The sequence below is a fragment of the Neolamprologus multifasciatus genome, chromosome 20 (genome assembly GCF_963576455.1).
Source record: "Neolamprologus multifasciatus chromosome 20, fNeoMul1.2, whole genome shotgun sequence".
Taxonomy (NCBI): Eukaryota; Metazoa; Chordata; class Actinopteri; order Cichliformes; family Cichlidae; genus Neolamprologus; species Neolamprologus multifasciatus.
The window spans coordinates 10971897-10995401 of NC_140458.1; the positions used below are offsets into that span (position 1 = coordinate 10971897).

At 39.2% G+C, this 23505-nt stretch overlaps 1 protein-coding gene across 7 annotated transcripts in view; it reads right to left on the minus strand.

Moving 5' to 3' along the window:
* Positions 1–2498: 2498 nt before the first annotated feature.
* Positions 2499–23505, minus strand: part of dlgap4a (discs, large (Drosophila) homolog-associated protein 4a) — a 109973-nt gene continuing 88966 nt past the window's right edge. For 4 of the 7 annotated variants that reach the window (XM_085147090.1, XM_085147086.1, XM_085147088.1 and 1 more), the window contains 6 exons: positions 12892–13337; positions 12688–12785; positions 11247–11680; positions 9890–9981; positions 9386–9529; positions 2499–8916 (listed from right to left, as the gene is read on the minus strand). In XM_085147090.1, coding sequence (XP_085003216.1) covers positions 8692–8916; positions 9386–9529; positions 9890–9981; positions 11247–11680; positions 12688–12785; positions 12892–13337 — 1439 coding nt within the window. In that variant the 3' untranslated portion in view covers positions 2499–8691. The remainder of the gene's footprint in view (positions 8917–9385; positions 9530–9889; positions 9982–11246; positions 11681–12687; positions 12786–12891; positions 13338–23505) is intronic. The other 3 variants (XM_085147087.1, XM_085147091.1, XM_085147089.1) reach the window with 1 other exon arrangement.

A 23505-nucleotide genomic window follows, 5' to 3' on the forward strand; every position in this document is an offset into this window, starting at 1 on the left:
CTTCGCTTATGGGGAGACGCCGGTTATTCGGGTCCCGTATGTAGTCCCACAGGCATTGATCTAGGAGTTCAAATTTCAGGCAAACCCGCTTTCTGTCAAGGAAAAAGCCGTTCCATTGAACAATGTTGGCGGCATCTGGATCCAACCTTCTCAGCTGCTCCAGGATGAAAATTTCCTTTTTTGCCTGTTGCAGAATATCAGGGCGGCTCTTGTTCACCTTAATAGCCACAGCTTGGTTGGTTTTGGTATCACGGCATTTGGCTACAATACCAAAGCCCCCTTCTCCGAGGAAAGCCTCTACCTTGTAGTGGTTTCCCAAAATGCTCCCTTCAACTATTTCAAGCTCATCTGAGCTGAAGGATGGGCTGGCTGACGTGTGGACGAATACTTGCTGAGAAAATTCAACCGAGTTTTGAAAACTGCAATTGATTTTCTCTGATCTCTTGCATTTCAAGTTTGAAGGGTGCTGAAAGACCACAGGGTTTTGTGGTCTTTCAGCACTCATGTCAATGCAAGGGGAACTCTTAGGGTTGAAAAAGGGATGCCGGAGAACCTCCGACGGTGTTATGCGCTGGTTTGCATCCAAGGCCAACATCTGTTTAATTAAGCTTACAAACAAACGTTGGCCATTTTCAGGTCCTCTTCTAAACATCATTACTTGTTCGAGGTCATCGAGACGCGTCAGTTTTATGTATCTTGTCTCCTGGGATTCATATCGTGTCTCGTACTGAAATTGTTGGTCAGTCTTAAATGTCCAGCGCTGTTGGTTGTCGTTGTCTTCAATGAAGTAGTCTTCAGTGTACACGCCAGAGTCTAGAACATGATCTGGTGGCTGACCCTGAGTCTCTATGATGAATTTCAAAACATCATAGTCTTCATTTCCAGGGTAGAGTGGCACCCCTGTACCAAGCTCAACAGCCACCAGCCCCAGAGACCACATGTCACTTGCTTCATTGTAAGGAAGGCCAAGCATAACTTCAGGTGCACTATAACCAACCGTCCCCACACGGTCACCAGGCATCACTGCAGATACAGGACATGCGAGGCCAAAGTCTATAAGTTTGACTTTGGTGGGAGACTCATGGCGGTTAACAACCATGATGTTTCCAGGTTTGAGGTCAGCGTGCACTATTCCCAAAGAACCCAGGTGGGACAGAGCATTTGTGAGCTGACCTAAAATTGGCCTGACTTCGCTTATGGGGAGACCCTGGTATTTCCGGTCCCCTATATAGTCCCACAGGCATTGATCAAGGAGTTCGAACTTTAAGCAAACCCGCTCCCCGTCGTGGAAAAAGCCGTTCCATTTAACAATGTTGGCGGCATCTGAATCCAACCTTCGCAGCTGCTCCAGGATGAAAATTTCCAGTTTTGCCTGTTGCAAAATATCAGGGTCGCTCTTGTTGACTTTAATAGCCACAGCTTGGTTGGTCATGGTATCACGACATTTGGCTACAATACCAAAGCCCCCTTCTCCAAGGAAAGCCTCTACCTTGTAGTGGTTTCCAAAAATGCTCCCTTTAACTATTCCAAGCTCATTTGAGCTGAAGGATGGGTTAGCTGACATGGTGAAATGTGTCGGCTTGGTCAGTGAATTGCTAAGTAACGCGAAATTCTCTAAAAACTCTCCAAAAGGGTTTGCTTACTGTCAGGTCAAGGTCCGTTGAGCAGCAAAGTTTAACAGAGCAAAGCTCCTATTTAAGGGTTTTGTCTCTCAGCAAGATGATGACATCACAAGTGATCAAAGGCTGTGACATCACAAGTGATCAAAGGCTGTGACATCACAAGTGATCAAAGGCTGTGACATCACTGTGGATCAAAGGCATTCTATTTTTGGTCAATGGCATTCTATTTTTTTCAGTTGAAACACTGAAAAAAAATAGTGTTTCAACAGGGCAGGCTGGCGCCCTGTGGGAGGCAGAGGTGATAGGGTAAGGATGCAGAGGATAAGAAAAGATCTTATCTGTCAGCTCATCAGCGAGCAGCCGCAGAATCACAGGTGCAGCTTGGCAGGGGATGGAGAGTGAAGACAAAATCACCAATGACTTAAGTGCTTCCTGTTAAATTTAGTTTTGAAAGTGCTTCATGCCATAATATGCTATGCAAAAAGGATAAAGCTTCAACTTACTCAATGATCTCCTAATCTTGACTTAACTGAGTGCTTTGCTGTAATTTGTTTACTTTTCACTGTAGAAAAAAAGCTGTTGATAATAACTTATATAAAAGCCTTATTGTTATATTGAAGGAAAGCAATGATAAGCCACTGAGCAGATTATTGTGAGAACAGAAAATATTAATGAGAAAACAAGTGCATAAATATAGATATTATTTACTACAATGTAAAAATAATGCACCACACTGTATAGGATTAAAAATGCATTTACAGTCCATTATGGTAACAGGTCCATAATTGGTTAGGCAAGGACACAATATTTAAAGTTTTGCCTCTGTGCACCACCACAGTGGGTTTACCGGTAAATAAAAAAAAGTAATAATCAACATGTGATTAATGTGCAGACTTTCAGCTTTAATTCGTGAGATTTTACAAAAAATACATTTCATACATAGTTCCTGAATTTAAGAGGTTCAAAAATAACTGGACATTTAAACTGAAAAGCTGTTTCACGATCACATGAGGCCTGTCCCCATGTTATGTCATGACAACTGAAGCAGGCATAATATATGAAATTGTTTCCAAGTGTTGAATTTGCATTGTATAGCTTTTAATTAGAATTTTAATTGAGGGCCAAAGAGATGTCAGTACAAATGAGGTAGGCCATCAGACTAAAAGTAGCTAAGTTTATGAGCAGCTAATGCAACAGTCGGGTGTATTAATTAAAAGAAAGCCAATTTTGTAACACCAAAAGGCCTGAAAAACCACAGAAGACAACTAAAATGCACGATGACAGAATTCTTTCCTTGGTTAAGAAAAGCAGCTTCATAGCATCTAACTAAGTCAAAAACACTGTCAAGGATGTAGATGTATCATCATGTCAAGGTCTACAATCAAGACCTTACACTCAGAAACATCTAAAAGAGCCTGCACAGGTAAAAATAAAAAAAATATCTTTGGCCAGATGAAATCATGGTTAACTTGTACTAGATTAAGGAAGGAAGAGAAACATATGGAGCTCGTGCTCAGAGCTCATTATTTGAAACATACTGCGTTATCTGTTCAACATGGTGAAAGGCGATGTTATAGCGTGGGTACGTAGGTCACTGATGTTTATTGATGATGTGACAGCTGACAGGAGTGTACAGGGTTATGCTCTCTGCTCAGACTCAGACAAATGCTGCAAAACCGATCAGACAGATCTCAATGCAAATCACCAATGAGTCAAAAAATACTGCAAAAGCAACCCAGGAGTTTCTTAAGGCAAAAAACCCCAGCATGCTTTTCAGTACATGAAGATAAAACTTAATGCAGAGAGACCTGCAAAAAAAAAGCACTTTAAGGTAGCTGCTGTTCTTACAAGTTCTAAAAACAATCCTCAAAATTGTGTCTGTCCAGTTAATTTTGAGCTTCTGAAAAAAGCTTTATTTATTAAACATTTTTATTATTTTTATTATAATTTATTAAACATTTAAACATCTTTAATCCACTGAAGAAAAGAAAGTCTGCACTTCAATCACATATTGATGTTTTGATTCAAAATCCACTGAGGCGTTTACTTTGTCCAGCAAATTATGGACCTAACTTATAGTCTCAAAAGTGGAGCCACATACTAATATTATACTAATAAATACTGACCTATTAGTGTCATGTTGGCCCTTTTGCTGGCCTTGTTAACTGCTATTGCCCTGATGCCAGATAAAATGGCATTTTACCTACGCAGTGGCTGACCTTTAGCTGTTGTGATTTTGGCTGCATAGACTATCATTATAGTTGCTATGGAGTTGAAAGGCTTTAAAATAGTTCAGTTATTTTGTATAGGAGGTGTAAATGACAGCAAAAAATAAAATAAACACACAAAAATATAATGACAGCAACTATCAGCTCATTAAACATTTTTATCATCCCAGAATTTCACGCTTAAAGTGCCTAAGAAGGCATCTATTGTACTTGCTGTCTTGGTATTGATATGTTTTCAGTTTCACTGACAGTGTTAACAATAAACATAACTAACAAAGCACATATTATTAATGTACAAAAAGCTGCTGAATATAAAATGAGCTGAAAACTCAAATCCAGAAGACTTGCAAGTGTTCACTGACAGAGAATGTCTCTAACAAAACCTCTTCTGCTTTTACTAGAGTCTGTTTTTAATTATTATCACCCACAACACTCTCCTCTATGTTTCTCCCTCATTTCATTTGCTCCTTTTCGTCCGTTCTGCACTGTAGTTGTAATGCAGTAACAGGGATCAAATGACAGGAAGTATGAGTGTGATGCAGCACAATGTAACAGGGCAGTAAGAACGTCTTTGCTTTGAGCATGCTTTTGTTTTGGATGTGTTTTGTAATTGTTATTTTTATTTCCATGTGTTAACGTTATATGGCAAAAAAGTGTGTTGACACTTTCACATTATGCTTATAAGTTATTGCTTTTCAGAATACAATTAAGAGCTTGGATGTACCACTGGAACTGCAACTACAGTAATGGGAGGATTTTTTGAAGCCTGGCTGCTGGGATTAGCTCTTACTAATCCATAAGAACATTTAAAGGGTTGGCCAGTCTTGTTGTGTGATACGGGGTTGCTCACAGTCTGTGTTCAAATTAATTAGAGCAGTGTTTGATTGGGGTTATGTCAAGCCTCTGTGGAAGCAGGTCCAGTTGCTCAACAAACAAACTGACTTGGTTTAGTGTGTCGTGTTTGGCGTGTGTCGTGCTGAAACAGGAAACAGCCTTTTCCAGCACTTAAAACAAAGTGGGACACTATTTGAAACATATTGGATTATTTTCCATTCATTTTAACTAAAAGACCAAAAATAAAAGCCAAAGCAAAAAAGCAGACAAAAGTGACAAATAAAGTAAGAAAAACCCAACGCTTGAACTGAAAAAAACTGACAACATACAAAGTACTCCACTGGCACTCTTCTGGAAGATATTCCCTTAAATTGTGTTTTGATGATCACTATTCAGTGACTCCTTGTGTCCCATATATGGAGGCATTGTCAGTGTGGAAGAGGCCACTCCCACTAATATAGAAATGTTTCATCATAGATTAAAGCTAATCTTAGCTATTGTATTGTTTTGCAGTGTGTTTGCATTCAAGTACACAAGTGGAACAGAACCTTCCTGCCATCAAAAAGCCCCCAGCAGGATGGAAGAGCCTCTGAATATCGTACAAGAAGGGTTAAGGGTTTGTTTCTCTACATGTCCTTTGTCATTGTTAGTGTTACCAGGACAACATGCCTAGATGGACTAAAACGCTGCAAGAACAACCAAGATAGAATTGTGGTATCTTTTTAAAAACACATTTCCAAGGAAAAAAAACATACAGTGAACTTCAAATATGAGTGGCATTCCCATTTAATTCTACATTTAATTAACACAGAAAAAGTGCCAACTCATAAGTCATGGGAATCACAATTCTTTATTCTCTTAAAAGAAACTAGCCTCACAGTGTCTAACTAATACACCATAACATTAAACAACCCTTTGTCTGCAAGATATGTGCTTATTTTGTAAAATAATGTTTGTCAGTAGGAGATAATCTGGAACTACATAGTTTTTGCTCATTTTCCTGGCTGGTCTCTGAGAGGACAGATATGTGGCCACAAGGGTGAGCACTGAAGTCAGAATGGGCTTTCTGTCCATTAAGCACAACCAATGACCCAATTTTTTACCCAAAAGATTACCCAAAATGTCTGTGTCTTCAAAAACTTCTAGAAACGTCTTAGCCGAAGAATATTGCCTCGTCCACATGGTGGCTGAATAGCAAATCCACATAATCTGCCTCTAGAGTTGCACCTTCTGGTCATTGTGTGTCCATTTTGTAGCCCTTTGAAACTCAGGAAGTACTGGTAAACAAACTGTCTGAAGATCCCTGATCAGGTCTTGCTGTCTTAAAAGTTCAGTACACAGGCAAATAAAGGGATCCAGCTCTCAAATGATAGAAGATAAAAAGTAAAGGACTTTCCACCATTTGTCACAGTAATAAACACTTACGTACAGTGCATACCCTGAATGCCTTACACAGATTTAATAGCTTCAGATAATTTGTAAGACCCATGATATGGAATACTGAAAATTCACTGGCAAGGATCTTTGTATATTTTATATGTAAGAAGGCCATGCTTTTAGAGATTACACGGTAACAATAAAAGATCTACTCTAATGCTTGTGATTTATTTATCTGTGTAATATTAACTTAGCAGCTAATATTACTACCGTTTCATGAATGAGTGCAATAAAAAAAGACAGCAAGAATGATGACAGGACATGTAGCAAAGGGATGTTTAATGATTTCTTTGGACAATGAAATGCACATGTCCATTGTTGATGTAATACAAATAAGAGAATAAGAAATTTGACAACGCAGTGTTGTGTCAGCATTCCCAGTTCAATTTCGTGTCTTTTTGGACGTTAACTAAAAATTCAAAATGGAGCAGAACAAAATGTCTGGAGTGTCATGCAAAAAACTGACCAGTAGGGGGAGAGCCAGCTCTTGCAACAACAAAAGAAAAAAGAAAAAGTGAGTCAACCTACACTACCTACACGTTTGCATGAGTATGTGCTATGCACTGTTCCACTCATATACCCTTGGCACTTGAGTTTCCATTTAAGAAACTGGAAACATGGAAACTATTCCAGTCCCATAGCCAACGTGTCATGAGCTTATACAGAGATGAGGCATAGCATATCTGGAGTGAGCGGATGCAAACACAAACTTTTCTGAGAATGCACACACAGGCAACTGAATTCATGAGCAGATTAAATAATAATAACATTAAATAAAATCCTAATAAGATGAAACTAAAAGGTTGATGATAATTGCCACGTTGGCACAATATCAAATCCCTCGCAGCACCATTTATTATTGTAAATTACAGACGTCCACGCATGTTTAGATTGATCTCATTTTGGATGAATGTCACAAAAATGTGTCAAATGGCATAAAAAACAAACAAACAAAAAAAACCCAAAACAAACATTGTACCACAGTTCTTCATTTTCAAAAGGGGTGGGAGTTCTAGCTGCTAGAAAGGGCCGTAAAGGAATCGTGATTTCAGAGGAGTCAAACTGACCCCTTTCGTTACATCACCGAACCTTACTAAAAAGTCCTTTTCCTTATAGAAGAACACCATGTAGGCCTGGAGTCCTATGGAATATTTGGCAAAGGATCCAAGATTTTGGCCCAGAGGCTGTATAATAAATATTCCATCCATAGTGGTTTTTACTGTTGAGCTTAAGTGTTCAACCTGAGATTCTTGTTATTTTAAGGAAAGTTAGTTCATAGAAGAACAAAAAAAAAAAACCCAAAACATTCATCCTTCATGCTAATAAAGTCCTACTGGAAATGTTGATTAAATAACTTAAGACTGGGTACCTACTGCATTGCTTGTTCTAATATGATTTTATTATTGCTATGCTATTTCATTTTCTTTCCAGAAGCAAGGAAACCCCCACCCTCACACACAAGTCTGGTTGAATGGGAATGCCATATCAAGTGGTGAATGTCTTGGTCCCCCTACATCGCATGAGAATGTAGTGAAGGTCAGAATGATTAGGATAACAAAAGGTGGGCAAACTTGATCTGAGGTGAATGGAAAGTGCAGTGATCAAGTCAACATGAGCTGCAAACGCATACATTTCATACATTCCACTTGTTCCTCACTGGCTGGGCGATCCTTCCTCATATCCCTTACCAAAAACTAACCAAAGTAAGACTTTAAGAATGGGTATCCACAGACTGTGTAATGTGCACTGGTGAAAAGAGGAAGATAAATGGGGAGTGAATGATTGCATCAAGTGCTAATATATCATGACAGTAAATGTACTCGATCTATAAAAAACTACCTTGGTACTGAACACTGACCTCTTTCTAACAAATAATCTGGTATACAACATTTACAAAATGAACATTGTAATAGTGTGATATTTATAATATATATGCTACTGCCTTCCTCTGGTTCTCTGCATTTTAAACCTCTGAGTACACTAACGCCATCTTATAATTCTTACACAGTAAAGCGTACACACCACACCCAACGAGTGGCAGCCAAATACAAAGAGAGAGAACAGGAAGACTCTGTGGACAGTGAGTACACCTGCATGTGTGTCCTGAGTGTGTGTGGATGGTCGCTCAGCTCGTAAACCTGGCAGCCGCAACTTGCCGGTAGACTCAGCAGTGAAGGGAGTTTTTAAGAGAGTAAACTTCTGGGATACCAAGATTCTTCAGCTCACAAGGTACAGGATGTCCTTATTGAAGATACTTGCACATTTAAGACAGTCTTGAAATACTTTAGGAGATAATAATAATTATTATAATATCAATAATAACAATAATAACAATAGTATTTAACATCTGTCAAGGTTATTTCTGTCCCATGGCAGCAGGTTGGTGATCTGCATTTTTCTTGATTATTTGTGATCCCCACATATCTCCTGTGCAGCTATGAGGGATCGGCCTCTGTGCATCCAATATATATATATATATATATATATATTGTGTGTGTGTCTCAGATTTGTGTTGTGTCAATGAATGTCTGAAGTGCGTTAGCAATTTTTTGATCGGTGCTGGTTTGCTCTCAGAGGCGGGTCTGGGCCTCGGGGACGTAGATTTCAATGCTGTCAGCACTTTCTGTGGCGGAGTTCTGTCGTACTGATGCCGCGCGCTTTGCTGCCATCAACCTTTTTCTGGCTTCTTGCCGCTGCTTGTCTGCAGCAGAGTCCACGCTCTTGTCCTTCTCTGCTGACAGCCGCGGCTTACTCTGCTTCTTTGGCACAGATGATGGAAGCTGCTTGTTTTCATCCTGAGGAAATTATGTCAAGAGGGGAAAAGAGTGAGATATGGTGTGGCACTAGCAAAACACACTTCCAGTAGTGATGATTAAGTGTCATATGTAGTCCATTAAGCACTTAGGAAATAATTTAAAATCCTCCAGGCTTGCATTTACAACTGAAATTAACATTCATTACTGATCAAGCTGTCAATTAAATTAAAATGTCAGAAAATTCTGAAATATCTTCAACTTCCTTTGGCTTAATGAGTCAACTATCCAAAAAACAATGGTGTCCAATTTCTAGCCATTTAAAACAGAGAAAAATTCACACTGCTAAGGAGCTGGCACCAGAGAACATTTAGCAGTTTTACTTGAAAAATTACCAAAAAGATATTATGCTGATTAACCTTTCGCTGAATGACTAATTATGACAACTCTACCCATGGCACCAATCTAAAAAATCTCAAGTGAAACAAAAATGTAAGGTACCCAACATCACCTTCTTCTCAGGAAGTTGCCAGTTGTTGGCTTTAAGTTGGTAGAGCTCATCAAACTTCATACTGATGTCTTCTATCGAGAGCTGTAGCAGATCCCAGAACCCTGCAAGGTCCTGCGATGTTGGTCGTGGGTTGGCATTTATATTCTAGGGAAAGGAAAGTGAGACAGATGAATAGATTTGGACCAAACAGAGAAAATTAGTCACATCCTTACCCACACAAATACTTCCCGGGCAGCCTGCCTTTAAGCAAATAGATGAAAATAAAATACATTTGACGCCAATCAACAATTAGAATATTGCAGTAGGACAAGCGACCAATCGTGTAAGATCGGTGTGAAGTTTGCATTTCTGCTTGAAACTTTCCTAATTAACATAAAACAATGAGATCTCCCTTTATGTAGGTCAAATAATGGAAAACAAATGATCTTTTACAATTGGGCAACAAAAGTAGGACAGCAAACACACACACACACACACTCAACAGGACATAATGAAGCCACTCACCAAGTTCTCATTACAGAGCCCTCTGAACTGCTCAAACTTCTGTGATATGAGGAGCTGAGCACTCCCTACTGCACTGCGGATCGTCCCCAAAACTACAAAGACACAAATATGACAAACCCTTAACAAGCAAAGAAACATTTCCAGTTAGAATAAAGACATATTAGAAACAAACTTTGAGTTTTAGAGTTAATACATGAGTCTTTTTGCATGTCTGAGTTCAAGTACATAAAGGGTCAAGATGTGAAGAGGTGTGATGCAATGTGTTTACTAACAATTACCATTTAACCTGGCTTGACAGCAAATAATTTTCTTACAAGTATTTTATAAACTCTTTCATAGCGTTGACAACAAAAGATTCTTTCAGTCATGTATTTGCATGTAAATGAAAATTCATAATTCAGGTTCACAGAGAGTAGGAGGAATGATTATCTGAAGGAGCCTACACTGCTCATCTGCTTCTTGCTCATTCATATTTAAGGCATTGCAGAGATTGATCTACTTAAGAGCCTGAGTGGTATTTTGGGACATGAATAAGTGAAATGAGTCTGCAGTGGCTCTGTTATAGCTAAACTAATGCTTACCCTGCCCCCGTCCTCTCTAATAAGCTGTAGTACTGTGAATCAATGGCAGTAATGACTCTGTCATGCTTTGTCTCTGTGTCCTTAATCAACAGGGATGAGACCTGACCTAGTGTCCTGTCTGTGAACTTCACTAACAGGCACAGCAACTCAATTCTTCTTTGCAATTAATTGATAGCAGATTTTTTTTTCAATTTTTATACAACTGTGGCTCTTTTTAAAAAAATATCTTTCTTTGTAGCACATTAACATCTAACATTGAAAGATACTCTTGAAATCAACCTAACATGCTTAGTTTTTTAATAATTTCATTTCAATTTTTCATCACTAGTTGAGGATTCAAGCCAAATGTTCAAAATGTAAAAAAACAAGTACCAAGTAAATACTGTGCGTAAACACAGCACTTTCTTACATGTATAAACTGACATTCATCTCACATGCTGTGGGATTTATCTGGCCCTTGATTTGTTTTGCACTTGAATGACAACAGTGGCTTGAATGAATGACATCACTCTGCATGGGTGAGTGAGAGGGAGTAAGAGCGACAGAAGCGATAACACCAGTCTGGAAAAGGTCCGACCCCGATTTGCATGTTGCGTGGGAAAATTAAGACAGATTGCAAAGAGATTTGTGATCTGGCCAACAGACAGGCATACAGCATATGTGGCAAAGGGCAAATGAGATTATTATATCTTATCTGAAAACAGGACACATGACAAAAGTAAAATGGGGCCTATGTAAATGTGCTGATAGCCACCTTATCCATTTCTGTCACCTACCCTCCTCTGAGAGCTTGTTGTCTTTGGTCTCCTGCTCCATCTGCTGACACCATCCCTCCATGCGGCCTGTTTCAGCCTGCAGTAGCTTCAGAAACCAGTTGCCGTCTCTGAGACATGCTGGCGTGGTAGGCTGAACGGCATCTCCCTGGCTGCTGCAGTTTCCAGACTCGAGGCTGGGATCTGGAGGCGGCAACGAGGAGGGGTCTAAAGCTGGGTCGAGAGTCTCTGGGGGTGAGATGGATATCCTGGATGGTGCTGAGTTGTGTTTAAGTGGCTGCTGCTCCATGGCTTTGTCCTGTCCGTTCGGCGCAGTATTCACCGTCTGACTGTTGGCGCAGTTGGTTGTGTTGTTTTCTATGGGTGCGGCATCCTTAGGCTCCTGAGGCTCAGTCTCTGTATTTTGTCTGGAGGCCATGCTGCTGTCCCGGCTGAGACTGCAGACACATGCATAAATATCAGCTTCTGACAAACTTCGACAAAAAGGACAATTAAGTGATGGGGCAAACATGTTCCACAGTAACAGATCTAGGCCAGTGCATTTGACTGACAAGACTGTGGCAGCTGATTGTGCATTATCATTTACTGCAAAGACTCGGAACGATAGCATTGTGGATGTGACAGTACAGATATTAGCAACAAATCAGGTATACAACATGAAAGCTTATCAGACAACTGACTTCACAGATAATGAGCAGGAGAAAAAGAGTGGACTGTCAAACAAATGTGATTACGGGAAATTACAGTGCTCTGCAAAAGTTTAAATGGCCTCTTTCTCACTATGTTCAGCTCACTACAGTCAAAACAAGAGTAAAAATCCATCAATCAGAGCGCTATGCTGCTGCCAGGCTGACTGCTGAATGACCTTAGCCACTCACTGCTGTATAGGCTGCAAATGCACGAGCAACAGAGATGAAATAATGAGACAGTAAGTGCATGCAGTTAGGAAGGGAAAAGTACAAGAGCTACAGCACATTAAAATCAGGCCTGACAATAGAGTTAAAAACAAACACCACCACCAGAATACCATTGTTTTAAAGCCAATAATATAACTATAGCACATATACTAAACACTAAAACACAAACAGCCTATTTAACATTATCCAACCCTCCCCATATTGTACTGCTAAAACAGGTGTGACTCATCTGGGCATATAAAATGGACCTCTGCAGGAAGCTGATCGATAAAACTCAAATCAAACCATTAATGACAAAAATTAGAAGATGTAAAAATTAACATCTTCTGTCACAAAATCTATTTTCTTTCTTTATTGTGTTTTACAATTATAATTATACTTCTACATCAGATCTACCTCGTAACTTCAGGTTCCAGTGTAGGAATGAAAGCAATTTCCAGTTACCTCATAAATTAGCACATAAATTTACCGCAGAACTCTAAATCAGGCTTAAGTCTGGAAACACTGCAACATGAGTGTATACTTACGGCCTGCCGTTTTCAACTTGAACTCCGATTGACTGAAACTTAAGAGGTTTAGCCAGTAGCAGGGGTTCTTCTCTTGGAAGTGGCAGAAGACAATCCACCTGAAAAATGAACAACACAATATATCAGTGAAATGCAACTCTGTTTGTCTGTCTGTCTCTGCTTGATTATATCTCCAGCAACAACAACAACAAAAAAGAAACTTACTTGAATTCCAATAGAGGAAAGTTTCCTCTTGGGTGCAGTCGGCGGCTGCTCTAGAGTGGTACCACTGCTTAGGGTGTCATTTTGGGACTGAGTAGATGTGGAAGTGGTACTTGTAGCAACAGTAGTGGTTGTGGTGGTGGTGGTAGGTGGGAGGTCACGGGGGGCTGGAACAGGAGGTATGGAGCCTGCAGATGGTGCTGGGGTTGCAGCAGGGACAGGCGCTGGTGGAGGCTGGGTCCCCTTAGCCAGGCTACCCGTGCGTATGCTACAGAGGCTGTCAGAGGAGTTACTCCGTCCTGACTGGCTGTTGACCTCACTGCCACGGTCCTGCTGGTCAAGGTATGTGTCTTGGGCTGACTCGGTGCTGCTCTGTAATGTCACTGAGATGAGGGGCTTGGAGGTGGTACGGGGAGGGACTGGAGGAGGAGCTTTCCTATTGCTGACTGCTGACAAAAAAAGAACAGAAAAAAAAGAACAAAAACATAGGGCTTAGAAAGGGAATCCTGCACTGTCACATAAGACTACTGAAACAAAGCAAGACTAAGCCAGCCCTAAGCCAGCTGGTGTGTACCAAATGCCAAAACATAAAACTATTAACATGGCTATCTGAAAAACAAACGTGTACCTTGCCCTTATTGCTGTCTCTATTGGGCCGTACTAAAAGCTACCTCTATGCTTACAGTAATGTATTTCTGTTGGTGGCTGTGTTCCATTGACGTCAGCCTGTCTCTGGAGATCTTCCTTTATATGCCACACCTTCACAAGCCTTTTGCTCTGGGGACTGTCAGGCAGACAACTCTGCCTTCTCTAGTGATATTCAGCTCAACAGTTCTAGGTCTTATGGATCCAGGAACTGAGGGTAGCAGTCCATTTTTGAGCTTTTGTTTGTGTTTTCATCCCATTTGAAGTACAGATTAGTCAAATAAATAAAGTTATCCTGTTGTATTTTGCATTTTTTCCCCCAGTCATGCTTGACATGTTTTAGTAAATGTATGAATAGGAAAGGAAACAGGAAAACGCAATTCAAAACTTGACTGGCTATCTGTGTGTGTGATGTTTTTCTTTTGTCTCCACAGCATAACAAAAAGGAATCAAACAATTGTACTTTATTCCCCTCCTCCACTTGCTCTGTTCTTTCAACTACCATTGAGCCTCCCTCTTTCATTTGTTCTCAATACATTCAGCTTTGTTAGACTAATCAGCGACAACTGGCCTTGTAAACACTATATCGGCAGCAACATACATAGATACATAGAATTTGGTCCTTATTATCATTTCCTCCTATGGATTTTTGGCTACTAGTTCTTAATTTTTCAAATCAAACAGGATAGAATGGATCAGAGAGAAACTCCACCGACGACTAGTGTTTTCAATGATGACTTTTTCATTTTACAAACTCAAATCCAATACTCAACAATTACTATTTTATAATTAAGTATTTAGTAAGTAAAAACTAGAGATGGCATGATACCACTTTTTTATGTCCAATACCGATATCATAAATTTGGATATCTGCCGATACCGATATGAATCAGATATAGTGTATTTTTTAAACAATAAAACTGTTTTTTAATATCTTGCTGCATTTTGTATAAGTTCATACTCAAGTAAAAAAAAAAAAAAAAACAAACCCAAAAAACACTAAAGCTATTCTGTTATACCCGTATGCAAAAAATACACTGCACCCAAAATATTTCATAGTTCAGCGATACTGATCAGTCTAATAAACTTAAACCTACACATTCCTCCCTATTATGGTATTTTAAAGAGTACTTAGCGAAAATATTAAGCAACCTAACTAACAGGGTTGGGTTGATTACATCGATGCTTAATCGACGTAATCAACTTTAATTTAATGCACGTGTAAAAAAAAAAAATGCACAGAAATCAATTATTTTTCCACAATAATTAAATAGATTCAACATCTTTCTTCAACAGAATTGCAGACTGCACAGATGGTACTTTCCTGAAGGAACAAGTACTATAGCTTACTAGGGTATATTAGACTTAATAGTTACTATATACAGTAATGGACTTCTATACATTTTACATCAGATTAAAACTTTGGGTGTAAGATTCAGATAATTATTTAATGAAAGCTAGACATTTTAAACGAGAATAAGAAAGAAAAGTATGTCTGTATGTTAATGCCCTACCTGCCCCCCTGGCTAAACTTTGCTAGATCCGCCCCTGCACAGTTACCAGCTGTCAGCTATGCAGAAAAGGATCCCGGTGTAGAAAGTAATATTAAATACATTCTAACAACAGCGTATCAAGCTTAAACGTGCTGCTGTTGTTCAGCCGCTAGTTTCCTCTTTCTGGTGCAAAGTGGGCCAAAAACAAACAAGAGAACAGAGAACAGAAAAGCTGATCAGCCGATCATTGATCAGCTTCATGACTAAAGTAGCAACAGGAGAGGGAGGGAGAGAGAAGAGGCAGTTGCTCCTTATTCAGTATCAGTTGTTAAGCTTAACGTGGGAATGCCTTACAAACATTCAGAGATGAACTTACACACTTGCTTTACTTCTCTCTGGGATAACTTTCACGGAGATGAAATGCCGGTTTGGTAGCGAGGCTCCAACTGCTCAACTAGACCACTGACAGGTCTCGCAAGTCGGAGCAGTATGCGTCACGTATGGTTATGAGCTGAGTTACGCCATGTTGCAAGTTTTGTGAGGTGCTTTCGTGATATTTAATGGATTGGATTACATTACATTATATTTCTCTCCGATATCCGATCCAGTCATTTAGGTCAGTATCGGACCGATATGATACGCAATATCGGATCGGTTCATCTCTAGTAAAAACACCGTTTGTCTTTAGCAGAGCACTTCTTTACATAAAGCTTCATATTCTGGCACTCAGAAACCCATGAACCATGAGCTTACAAATTCTTTCAAGGGAAACTGAAATGAGGCCTGAAAGTGGATTACCACTGAACTAAGACAATCTGACTCAGGGTGAAGGAATAGGAACGGTGCCTCTTTCTCTGTCATCAGTCTGAATGCAGGGTTGTGGTGCATGATATAGAATGAACTACAATACGAAAAAAAAGGAAAAAAAAAAAAAAAAAGAAGCAAGGAACCAGGAAAAACCACAGGCTTTCTACAAGAAATAAGGGGAAGCATGCTATTTAAACAGTGCAATAATCAGCAACATATGCCTCAAAGAGTTGCAAAATACACAGTAGCAAATGCTTCTGCCCACATACAGCATTTACTGACACACATGATGGATGAAATATTTCTTTAAAATTAGCTGACCAAGTAATTTAAAGCTCACCACTTTGAATCAATAATAAAAATGCAGTATTTATTCTACCCGGTAGTGGTTTCAATTTAAATAGCAACCTATCACCCTGTAATTCTGTAGGCATTGCACTCCCATCATCAGCCTGTGACTCACAGAACCAGTAAAGCCCTTATTAAATCCCACAAACATACACAAACATGTCTGTGGATTGGAATCCACCCTATGTGTCACTCATGCAGCCCTGGCGAGCAGTGTCAAACTTAGAAACCATGCCTTCGTAGGAGCAAAACAGAACATTTATTATTTCCAAAGAAAGGCACTTCTTGTAGTACTCATAGCTTGGATGCATGAAATTCCCAAAGTTAATTGTGTCGTACTACATACAGAGTCACAGCACATGCCTCAGTTGCATTTGCTGGGTGACTGCACTGGGTCTTAACTGCACACTGCAATAAAATTGATCATAAGCCAAATATCTGTCAACACTTAACCACACATGTGCACTTTTCATTCAATTCAACAATAGCCCAATTTATAAGTAACAACAACAAATAGGTTAATGGGCCTTTACAGACATTCAGTCACAGTGAAGGGGGCTGACTGCAGATTGTTTACACCTCTTGCAAGTGGCACAACCTATTTTGCTATCCTTTGGCAGTATGTGATATGACAGTTGCCCTCATGTGCCTTACTACAGGGGTAGTGCAGAGAAGCGATGGACGAGGTCTGCGATGTCTGAAACATTAGGTCAGGATCAGCTGATAGGTTTATCTTTGCTTCCAGAACTTCAGCCAGTGTATGACAAACCAAGAGCACCTCCAAGTCTAAAAAGCCCTGCTGTCCCTATTTGCTGTTTTACACATGTAAAAAACAAAAAAACAACAACAAAAAGCTAAAGTAGAAGTATAAAGAATGATATAGACTGTTACTTTTTATTCAAACTAGAAGTTGGACGTAAACTCATAATGGCCTCCCAAATATCTCAAACTTTGGAGTGTGTGCACCTATGAAAAAAACAAAAAGTAAGCAAGAAGCTCTGTGTGGCCAAACTTAGTGCTATGAGTGCGCCGACAGGGAACCAAAACAATAAAACCGCTGGATGGTTAGCTAAACAATGAGTTGAAACTCTTAAGTGTCATAAAAACTAGGGGAGTTGCACATTTTACTTACATTTCTCTGTAGATTCATCAACACAAGAAATATATTTCAAGTTGTTTCCAATATTTAATCGAATACACTGTTATTACTGTAATCATTGTTATAGTAAAACAATTTTTTCATTTAATAGTAGTTTCAATGTACCCACTTTGAAGTGCTTAAACGCTCAAACATTTCATATACTCTCTTACTTTTTACATTTTCTATTCTTAGTCTAGCTATTTGAGACATTAAAAGCCAATAAGCTAACAGAACTCAGAAAGCCCATTGCCAGTTTGAAAGGTTATATGGACAGCAGGAGTCTTCAAATCACTTATTTGAGGTGCTCTCTCTTACTCAGAAAACAATTTAGATCAATTCCAATGCTGTCAACACCACTATGATCATCAAACAATTCTTAAATTGTTTCCCTTATGAGAGCTATGCAGTCTCTGACCCATAATATGCTCTGGCTCCATCAGCAGGTCTGTCTGAGTGCTATCAGATGACCACTAATGCGACCTGAAAACCAGCCTAAAACATCCATGTATATGACTGACTATTCTCATAGCTGTGTACTGATGCCATTAGAACTGTTTATTTATTTATTTTAAATTTACTTTCCTTATTTTAATTTAAGATATCTGGTGTGCCAGTTTGGGATTTAAGTTGTGATCACAGCTGATCTCATTTTGAGTTCTGACTTACAGTCTGATGTGTTAATTAGGCTGCTGCAGAGTGAACTTCAAGGGGAGACACTGTGCTTTAACATTAGTTTCTACTGAAGCACCAAGTTCGGTGTACATAAAAGCAAAGCACACACCAACCCTCACAAACAATATTGTAGCCTATTGTGAATAAACCTTTCGGGACATGAGCCAAGTATCATGAAAAGAGATGGAAGCTCTGTCCAAGATTAGCCAGTGTTACTGCACAACAGACAGACAGACTGTGGGAGTCACAGACAGAAAGATTAGAGCAGGACACACGCTGAGCATGACTTCTGACGGAAAAACAAACAAACACTGTTCACATGTATAGGAAGGCATTCAGAGATAAAAAAAAAAAAAAATGAATTAAATCAAATAAAATAACCATTAAATGCAAAATGGAGCATCTGATCAAAACCAATTACATGTAAGCTGGAAATTAGTTTGAGTTTTGTAACACATTTGAATTAGGCATGGGGTATCTGTTGAAATTATGGATATATTTACACGAGGGATTCTGCATCAAAAGAATCTTAGACGTCACAAAAGAGGAGGATATTTGAGTTTGAGTGTGTCTAGGCTTAAACCTGTTATTGTTTGAGGTACTCTTTGGAGGCGTATCAGAGTTTTTAGTTAAACATTACCATAGCAGGATAACAAAGGAATTTCAAATGTTATTTAGAAAGAGAAAGCCTTGGAATTCTTAGACTTTTAAGGTCACAGCAGGTTACTATAATGTTCATGAAAACCAACACTTGGAGTGAAGCCAGTCACCAACAGTTGATCTTTTCCTGCACAGTAGAGCTTAATACAGCCTACTGTAAGGTTTTCATGCAATTTTTAGTTTTTGTATATATTTAAATGACAGGTTGGTTTGCGCTGTAATTTTGCTGGTTTCTACAGCTCCATTATGTGACCTGTATTAATTTTGTTACCACAGTTTTAAGAATCTGGTATGGATTACATAGTGCTTTTCCACAACTCTTTAAGAAACAAGGGCAACAGGCTTAAAGGTGTCAGTGAAGACACAGTAAATCACTGGGTAGGGCAGGCAGACTTCATGGGAGAAAACTATCTATTGAGAAGGAAAGGCAGCCAGCCATTAAACAGACAAAGCTTACATACTGATAGGAAAAGCAAAAGTGCTTACACAAAACAGACTGCAAAATCAAACCAAAAGTACATTATGAAAACAAACAGCTATGGGTTCATTAATACTACAGTTACAGGTTCTTCATTATTCTGTCTAGTATTATAAGATTAAATGTTCCATATAATTGTCTACAGACAAAAACATGTCCAACTGTCCTACTACTGGCGATCATTTTCTACTGAATAGTCTGACATCTTTAGGGCCATCTGTGGTTCTACATCTGACCTATTGGAGTACGTCAACAGTCTGGGTTGGAAGCTAATCAGTTAAATCAAGGACGCATGCCACAAGTCTCTGAGATTAGCTCTTTCACAACTCCATAATTTTCACTGCAAAACACAGCACTCTCTTTCAAACTAATAATGACCAATTAAAAACACTAAGCTCTACATGAGTGAAGTGTGCCCCTTAGAAATATAACTGAAATAAATTAAACAACCTGAGGTTGATTTGTTTTTCTACACAGAAACACATACATGATTGTTATTGTCAGTAAATATGTTATGTCTGATGTCTAGACTAAACATATCTAAAATGTGTCTCAGTGTAATATACGTTTTGTGTATTACACTGAGACACATTGTTGTATTCAGCAGGCAAAATACAACATAAAGTTAAAAATCAACTGTATTTTTTAGGAGCTGGCGATTTTGGATTGAACAAAAGTATTTCAACCAATGCGAAAGCAGTTCTCAGATAAATGCATTGCATTAGAGCAGGAAATGGGACTGGCCTTTACTGTAATGTCCAACTGTGTTAACAAATAGCTCCACATTCATCATTAGAAAGCCCGTCTGCTGCTGACCTTATTGAGAAGCTACACTTGCTTTGCCATTCAGTCAAGAGATTACCTCATCAATGAGTGTGAGAGGAAGAGTGTGTAATACTGTGGAGAATGACTCATAGTCTGTCCATGATAAAACACAGCCACACCAAGTCTTGTTTAATGTAGTTCTGGATACAGTGAACACACCTTTTTTTTTCTGAAGCTTCAAAGCCACCTAGTTTGATTACACCTGGGCAAATGTTAAGCAGGATTTAAGTTTTTACTTTCTAACTTTACAATGGTAGTCAATTTAAACACTAAGGTACGGTTACTGTGTTTCGCTCTAATGTTACAGTGCTTTATGTGCACATCCTAGTTGTTTCAGGGGTCCTTAAAAAGCCTAAGCAGAAGTGTCCGAACTGCAAAGCACTACTGAGTGCAGGAAGCTGATAAATTATTGACTGTGCCCCAGGTCTTGAATGAATAAAGATGGCCCTTTGGACCAAATATAGCCACTTGTGCCAGGTGAGATAAAAACATTTCAAGAAGCTGATTGTCCAGACAATTACTTGTTCCTTTCACACCACAGGACGTCTAGAAAATAAATATACCGGCACCATTACAAGTGGAGTCGACTTAAAAATTACCTAGTTTCTGTCAACAAAACAACACTATGAGCTTTAGTACAGCACTCACTTTCTGACCTATGGGGAAGCATTTTATAGTAGACCAATATGATTGTACATGTGGGTTCAGATAAACGTGAATCATAGCTTTCTTCGTGCCTCTGGACACACATCACTGTCACATGCCCGGGATAAGAGAGAGCCGTTACCTCATCTAACGTTAATCCAAAAGACCACCGGGGAGATAAATTAAATACCCAATGAGCTCAATTTAAAGCACACTGAGCCGCTGAGCTTCTTTATCGTTTTAATTAACGATCTGTGGCAGTGGATTACGACTTACAACCGTCTCTAATAAAAACTTATTTGGAAATATAAGATCACTCACCCACACAACCCACTAGCCACGGTTAGCTAATAAACGGGCTGGTTAGCCAAACTAAGCCCGCGCCGGGATGTCCCTAACGGGCTGGTGACGGCTCGGCTACCGTTAGCCTTTGCTGCTAGCCAGTCCAGGGCTTGCCGCGGCGTGCTATCACACAGGGTATTTAACATTGAGTAATGCTACCCGGAGGCGCTGTATAGTCGATATCAGCGGGGCAACAACGAGATGGCTTTTCACTCTAAAAACAGGCAGCCAACATTGCTGCTCCTCGCCTCGCTCAAACAGCTTGTATCAGGGTTTCATCCTCTTTCTTCATCCACGTTAGCTAGCTAGTTAACCTACCACACCATTAGCTTACGTTAGCTCGCTGTTGCTAGCGTAGCAAACAGCAGCTGACTGTCAGAACCATAACGCTCAACCGGGAAAAAGGTGACAAAGACCTTACTGTTAGTGGTGGACTCCGAGAAATCCTTATTTTCTGTTCATTCACGAACGGCGGACGAGATGGACACGGGTGTAGTGCCTGGGAGACACACAACGAACACTGAAGAAAAGATTTGTAGTACACGCCCTTGACGACGAGGATTGGAGTCCACGTTTTCTCCGTAACCGATTTCTCTAAACGATTGGACAGAGCCGGACCTCAAACTAATCGAACACGAAGGTGATTGGTTTATGTCTGGGTATTACGTTGTTTATGAATGTGTTCACGGTAGGTGCGCTTCAGTATGTCTGCGGCGCCGCGGGAACGGACTTAAGTCTAGACATAAAAAAATAAGCACATATCCAGCATGTGGTGATCTATTGTTACCCCAACAAAGGAGTGAACTGAGCTATTTCCTCCTATGTCTCCTCCTATATATATATATATATATATATATATATATATATATATATATATATATATATATATATATATATAATATATTATTATTATTCTATAGCCTTATTCTCCTATTACAATCACGCTATAATGCTGTGATTTTAATTAAAAAAAAAAAAAACCCTGCAAGAAACCAGAAAAATTAGTCTTTGAGGCAAGAGTACAATATAAATATAGGGTTTTTATATATAAGATTTTAATAGAATTAGGTACATGAAGCAATGAGACATGTGAATTGCAGTATATCAAATAGATACCCTAGACAGAAAACATTTCTAAATTTCTGGGTGGCACGTAGAGCTCAACCAACATTATCAGCTTATATTCATCTTTCACAGATATATATTGTATCGCTACACAGGTAAAAGTATTTGAAAAGTATTTCCCGAGTTCTTATTTTTTGTATGATTGTCACAATTTTATGTTTCAGATCATCCGACAAACCAATATTAGACATAGATAACACAAGTAATCATAAAATACAGTTTTTAAATTTATTAAGGGAAAAAAGTTATCCAAACCTACCCGACCTTTCATGAAAAAGGTGCCCCAATATGAAAAGGGTGCCCCAATAAACTGTATAACTGGTTGTGCCACCTTTGGCAGCAGTCAGGCGTTCGCAGTGACTAACAATGAGTCTTTCACATTGCTGTGGAAGAATTTTGGCCCACTTTTCTTTTCAGACTTGTTTTCTTCTTTTTTGTGCCATTGATGGTTGAACTTGTTGGTGTTGGTTCTCTTTCAGCATTGTCTGGTAGAGATCAGAATTAATGATTCCATCCTAAAGCAGCAAAGCAGCCCCAGACCATTACACTACCACTGCCCTGTTTGAATGATGTTCTTTTTATGTATTGATACTGTGTTAGTTTTACCCTACATGTATCAGGAAACAAACCTTCCAACAAATTCAACTTTTGTCTCAAAACTCCACGGAATATTTTCCCCCAAAATCTTGGGTGAACATCAAGATGTTTTTTTCTTGGCAAATGAGAGAAAGAGCCTTTGTGTTCTTTTGGGTTAGCTGTGGGTTTTTTGTATCTCTCTGATGGATACCATTTTTTCCCAGTCTCTTTCTTATTGTTGAATCATGAACTCTGAACTTAAGTGGGACAAGTGAGGCCTGCAGTTCCTTAATTGACGTTCTGGGTTCTTTTGTGGCCTGGATCAGTTGCCGATGTGCTCTTGGAGTAATTTTGGTAGGCTGGCCACTCCTGGGAAGGTTCACCATTATTCCAAGCTTGCTCCGATTGTGGATGATGGCTCTCACTGTGTTTGACAGGAGTCCCAAACCCTTAGAAATGGCAATAGCATTGTAACCCTTTCTAGTCTGAGGGATGTCAATGACTTTGTTTCTCGTCTGTTCCTGAGTTTCTTTAGACTGTAATAATAATAACTGTGGAATGGTGTGTAGTTTTTAAGGTCTTATAAGCTACTTCACTTTGTCATACAGGTTTGATATAAGTGGTGTCTTGGTTCAACAGGTCTGCCAGTAATCAGGCCTGGGTATAGCTAATGAAATTGATGTTAGCTCAAAACAATGTGGTTAATCACAGTTAATTAATGACTTAACAAGATGGGCAATAACTTTTTCACACAGGACCAGGTAGGTTTGGATAGCTCTTTTGCCTTAACAAATTACATCATAATTTAAATATTGCATTTTGTATTTTCTCAGGTTATCTTTGTCTAATATTACATTTTG